Source organism: Diorhabda carinulata, chromosome 6 (assembly GCF_026250575.1).
Source record: "Diorhabda carinulata isolate Delta chromosome 6, icDioCari1.1, whole genome shotgun sequence".
NCBI classification, from domain to species: domain Eukaryota; kingdom Metazoa; phylum Arthropoda; class Insecta; order Coleoptera; family Chrysomelidae; genus Diorhabda; species Diorhabda carinulata.
The window spans coordinates 25,739,805-25,745,119 of record NC_079465.1 but is presented as its reverse complement, the minus strand read 5'-3'; the positions used below and the strand labels follow the sequence as shown (position 1 = coordinate 25,745,119).

Sequence of the window (5,315 nt, the reverse complement as noted above, 5' to 3'; positions counted from 1 at the left end):
GATAGTCGATGAAAAAGATTGCCTGCAGATGGAACGGTCTTCCTTGGAGCTGGTTCTCCCTTTTCAGTCCATTTTTTCGCTTGTTTTTTTGTTTTGGGTGTAAAGTGATAGACCCACGTTCCATCCATGGTTATAAAACTTCGCGAAAATTCTGTAAAATATTGACAAACACTCGATGGAAACATCTGTTTTTGTCCCATAAGTAAATACATGATTTTATCAGAAATTTTCCATTTTTTCGAAATATAATCGTTTTTTTTACGCACGATATGATAAAAAAATTGTAGAGGTAGAAATAAACTGACAATATGTTCAAGAATCGTATTTTTTTTCAATATATTACAAATTCACTATCAATGATTAAAATCGGAAATTCCATCTCGTATAGCCTTCAATAAAGGATACGCTTCACCATGCACACCTTTAAAATCATCCAGCTCTAGTGCCCATAACATTATACCACCAAGATGATTTTCCAACGCATATTTCACCTACAATTTCATATAAAACATCACTTCATTATTAAATATAACGTGGGTTTTGAGTACGAAGCGCATCAATGATCTCGAAACACGATTGCTCACTATAAGTGAGTTTAACTCAACTGTCTAAAATATTTATCCAAATAAGGACGCGGAAAAATACCAAGAGAACCTAATAATGGAAATTTAATGCATTTATAGGAAGCAGTAAGATTTTTAGATCATAATTTCCAGTAAAACGATCTAACAATAATGTATATACCATTCAAAATAATGTGTCCGAGAACTACGGTGCTTCATATTTAGAACACCTAGTATATTAAGCATCATAATGCGACATATCACATTCTACGAAACAAAAATTGAAGTAAAGAAGCAAATATGATGTTATTAGTCCATTTCAAATTATAATATCAGGTAAAATGTTAGGTTAGGTTAGGTTAGATTACAGAAATACAGAAATACAAGGCTAGATACATACATACAAGTAGAATATCATAAATTTAATCTTAATCCAATAAGTCCTTTCTTCTCTTTTCACTTTTTGATATTGGAAAGTCTACGTATCTAATTCAAAAGCTATAGTTTCAGTTTCAGAGCTGAAAACTCCAAATTGTCATTATATATTTTTGTTAATAGAAAAAAGGTGACGATTAGTTGCATTTTCCAAAATTTTTAGCTGAATCGAACATAACATTCCATTATGGTGCATTCTAATGGAAACTAAAAGTTTAAAAACAACAAGATCCTACTAAAAGGACTCTTCTATAATCCTACTGACTGCGCCAATTATATTTTTGGTTTCGAAAGTGATTTCTCTCAACTACTATGATGTGAGTTCGAGACGTTCAATAGAAAACGAATTAAAAATAAAATGTGTAGTGGTGCTGTAGTTTTGTGATGCTATAACGAAATTACTAACAATCTTATTCTCAAACCATAATTATAAGGTAATATAATGATGGAACAAGTCATTTTGCCTAATTTGGACTTTTGCTCAATCCATTTTCAAGAAGGGATACCAGGAGTCTCTTCGAACTTATAATTTATTGTATCATGTGGTTGTTAATAGAGAAAACATCACGATTGGTGACATTTCCAAAAATTTTAAACTGATTCACGATTGAAATATTACTATATAGGAATATTTTGTTGATTTAGTAGTTAGTAGTTTTGATCTTTGCTCATACTATTATAAATCCTACTGACTGCGCCAATTATATTTTCGTATTTTAACTTGAAAATATGTACAATGTCAATGTATGACAGTAGATAACTTTTTATGAAGCTCAGTCACCCCTAGTTAATTTTATTATAAACAAGAACAAAAAAATGGTTTTGAAGCTCATACCATTAGGTTCTTAGGTTCAAGATTTCGGTACTCACCTTACTACGAACGGTACTATCGTTATCAAAAGTGAACCATTCGTTATCATAAAAAGCATAGTTAGTATCGTCTACATTTATAACAGTGATAATTCCATTCCAGTCATTCAGTATTTGCAGAACCTTAAAAAAAATAATGAAGATGATTAAAGCTTTACCATAATTGTGATGATATTACCTCGAAATATGCTAATAAACCTTGTTCTTGCGTGTATGGTCCTGCTTCGCCGATACTTTGAACTGGCGCACCAATGTTGTGGTTATCAGGATCTTCCAGCACGAAATTTTTAGCATATGCTGGAATACCAAGTGCTAGTTTCTTAGAAGGAAGACCAGCAGCTAACCATTTAGAAACGGTTTCTTTCTAAACAAATAAAATTGTTTCTTTATAAATCAGAGACTTTTGGAAATTTACTCACTATTTCAGATAGAGGAGAAGATAGTCCAGTTACTTTGGAATCGGAAGCTACGTAATCGTACGCCATGAGATTAACCATATCAACGTAACTGAAAATAGCTACTATGAAAATGTGTTATGTACTACTACATTATTCTTGGCATAAAAACAGTATTAGGGTCAAAAGTTGAAATGATAAAGATTATTTGGACTTTGTTTCAAGAAAATCAAAAGTCGAGAAGTGTTTTGCTAAGTTTAAATTTGGCGAAATGCCCATCCAGGACGAACAATGAGTCCAAAAGGGGCTGTCACTGAAAAAAACATGTGAACAACAACAAACAACAAAGTGAAGACCCTAAACGTATATTTTCAAACTTCTGGTCATCATAAATGCGTCACCTCTAGATACTTCAAGAAAACATTTGTCAAATAAGACCAATGAAGGATATTTCTTCTTCTAATTCGTGGAATGTGTAATCTAACTTTTCTATTAAAACTCAAGTTAGTAGATAAATTTAATGTAAATCAATCAATCAATCAATCAATTTCGAATGAAATAGATTTTGATGCTATAATTTCAAATTTTATAACATCAATTTCTCTTCAGATAAATCCAGATCTCTAATTCAATTTTTCAGCTTTTATCTATTGTTTTATTAATAGAATTAGAGACTAATCTTACCACATTTTGAAATGGAGCCGTAGAGCTTTCCACATATAGGACTTATCTTTTTCTTTGTAGTTTTAACTTGAAATTCGTTCAGATGAGGTAGTTTGGGTGATAATTCACCACTTACTTCATTTTTAAAATAGTGCTAAATAGAAATAAAAGAAAAGAACTTCGACTGGAATATATAAAATTGGAATTAACTGGAAGACACTCCACCTATTTGGACTTATTGCATCTAATTATGCTGATACACCAAAGCAAGAAACTTAGCAATCTTCCATCCTCATTTCAGACTATGCAGTTTCTTGGCAATACTGGGTGAGAAAGAAGACTCAAGAGGAGTTTACCTTCAGTCTATGAAGACGATAACACCAACGGTTCCAAAAATTTAGTTTTACAGATTCTGTATGACAATTTAAAAACCTTTACCCATAAAAATCAATTTCCCTAGAAAAATGTAATGAAAATACAAGTTTCAACTCACTCGGCTATTTCTGTGACTAAGTATCCCGTTTGTATCAAATTTTCGTCAATAGGTACGGCGATGGACAGTTTCAATCCATATGGTGACATCTTAGATCTTAGCTCCTTCAATAACAATACCAAATTCTTCCCGTCTTCTGGTATTCCTTTTCGCGTTGTGGGATATTCCCAATCGAGATCCAGACCGTCAAATTCGTAATAAGCCATGAACGCCAAAACGTTATCGACGAATCTATTACGTAGATATTCGTCACCAGCCATCTGTACATGAAAAAATCAAATGGTGAATTGATTTTGCTGTATGAAGCTAAGAAAATGCTTTTACTACAGTGATCAATCTTGTCTGGTCTTCCTGACATCGTTAATCACCATAACAAAAGCTGTACGGTCTTATGTCAAGCTAAAAAGTCCACCACTGGTCCAGAATATTTATGAATCACGACTGTTGTTTCCTTTCAACTCCACAGCGTCCCTCGATCTTACCCTTGATTATAAGCTGTTATTTTCTGTTTTTCTACATTTTACGTCGTCAAGAGCTAGCTGTTCGTAGAAAAATCTGGTTTGTAGCTTATTCAAATGCCTCCAGTTGATTCAACGTCCTACATCATCACCTATAATACGTTTTGTCTTAACTTAAGTACAGGTTATCGTTGCAAAGACAGGTTGTTATATTATTAAAAGTTACCGGAGCAATCTCTATTCAACACCTTATCTTCCGGCTCTTTCTTTCTAAATATATTTATCAATACATAAGTTGTTTTGACCTGGTTCACTCCGGTTATAATAGAATAAAATCGATATTTGTGGCTCTTATACTTTTATTATATAATTATTTAGTTTTGTATTGAATAGGAGTTAAATTATTTGTAAAATGAATTCATTACCAAAACTAGATGAAAATTTTGTTTAAGAAATATTTACTTACTATTGAGTATTTCATGGAGCCTTCGTTCCATCCACCTACAGCTAAAACGACTTTCAGACAAGGGTTTATCTTTTTCAAGTCGGTTAAATTTTTGAATCCATCTAAACAAACATATGATACTGATAATATTAATGCTAATATTGATAATACTAATAAACTTCTCTATTTTTACCATTTTGAATCATATCAATTGAATATTTAACATCAAGTTTATTGAAATTATAATCTAGTTAGTCGAAATCTCAAACCTCTATCATTACAATGTCTACAAGAACTTTCTCAGTGAATAATTTAATAAAAAATCTCGAAGTTTATCACTTTTTCATCCCCTGATATAACAATCTCAAGTATTTCGTCCTGATTTCTTCAACTACTTCGTTAATTTCATCTCCTAGTCCATCGTTATTAGTGACTACTCACTTTTATCGATGTCAGCATCAATATTCAAAGAAACCAATTCTAAGTTTGAATCAAGTCCAGCAAAAGAATAAACTATAGTTGTACATATTTCCGTATCTATATTCTCTGATGTAAATAATCCTTCTCCCGTTCTATATATAGACCAAGATCCCCAGTAACATATGACTTCAGTACCAACTTCTAAAAAATAGAAGGTATTCACAAGATATAGACACCAAAATGATTTGAAATTGATAATTCATTTTATAAAACACTTACCGCAATCAGCTTTTATTGATATAATGGAAAGAAGAGGAATTAAAATTGGTAGTAGCTTCATTTTCACGATTTGTATTTAGGACAAATGAAAATTTTCATGAAAAACCCGTATATAATAGTAATTATTACAATTTTCATGATAAGATAAGAAGAAAGATGAATTGTCAGTGTCTCTGTATACGAATAACCGTTAGTGCAATTGCTATGAAATTATCCTTTGAAATTTTTATTGAAACCTTGTAGAATTTATCAATATACATTAACAAAAAATGCTTCACGACTTTGGTTAAGGCT

At 31.6% G+C, this 5,315-nt stretch overlaps 1 protein-coding gene across 1 annotated transcript; it reads right to left on the bottom strand.

The window, feature by feature from the left end:
• Positions 1-306: 306 nt before the first annotated feature.
• On the bottom strand, positions 307-5,113 carry LOC130895347 (chitotriosidase-1-like). Its single transcript, XM_057802583.1, has 8 exons — positions 5,022-5,113; positions 4,764-4,943; positions 4,344-4,444; positions 3,420-3,679; positions 2,288-2,375; positions 2,047-2,232; positions 1,869-1,991; positions 307-491 (listed from the first exon to the last, which is right to left on the bottom strand). Exons 1-8 carry the CDS (start codon positions 5,080-5,082, stop codon positions 354-356), a joined length of 1,137 nt encoding a protein of 378 aa, XP_057658566.1. The 5' UTR covers positions 5,083-5,113; the 3' UTR covers positions 307-353.
• Positions 5,114-5,315: the final 202 nt, after the last annotated feature.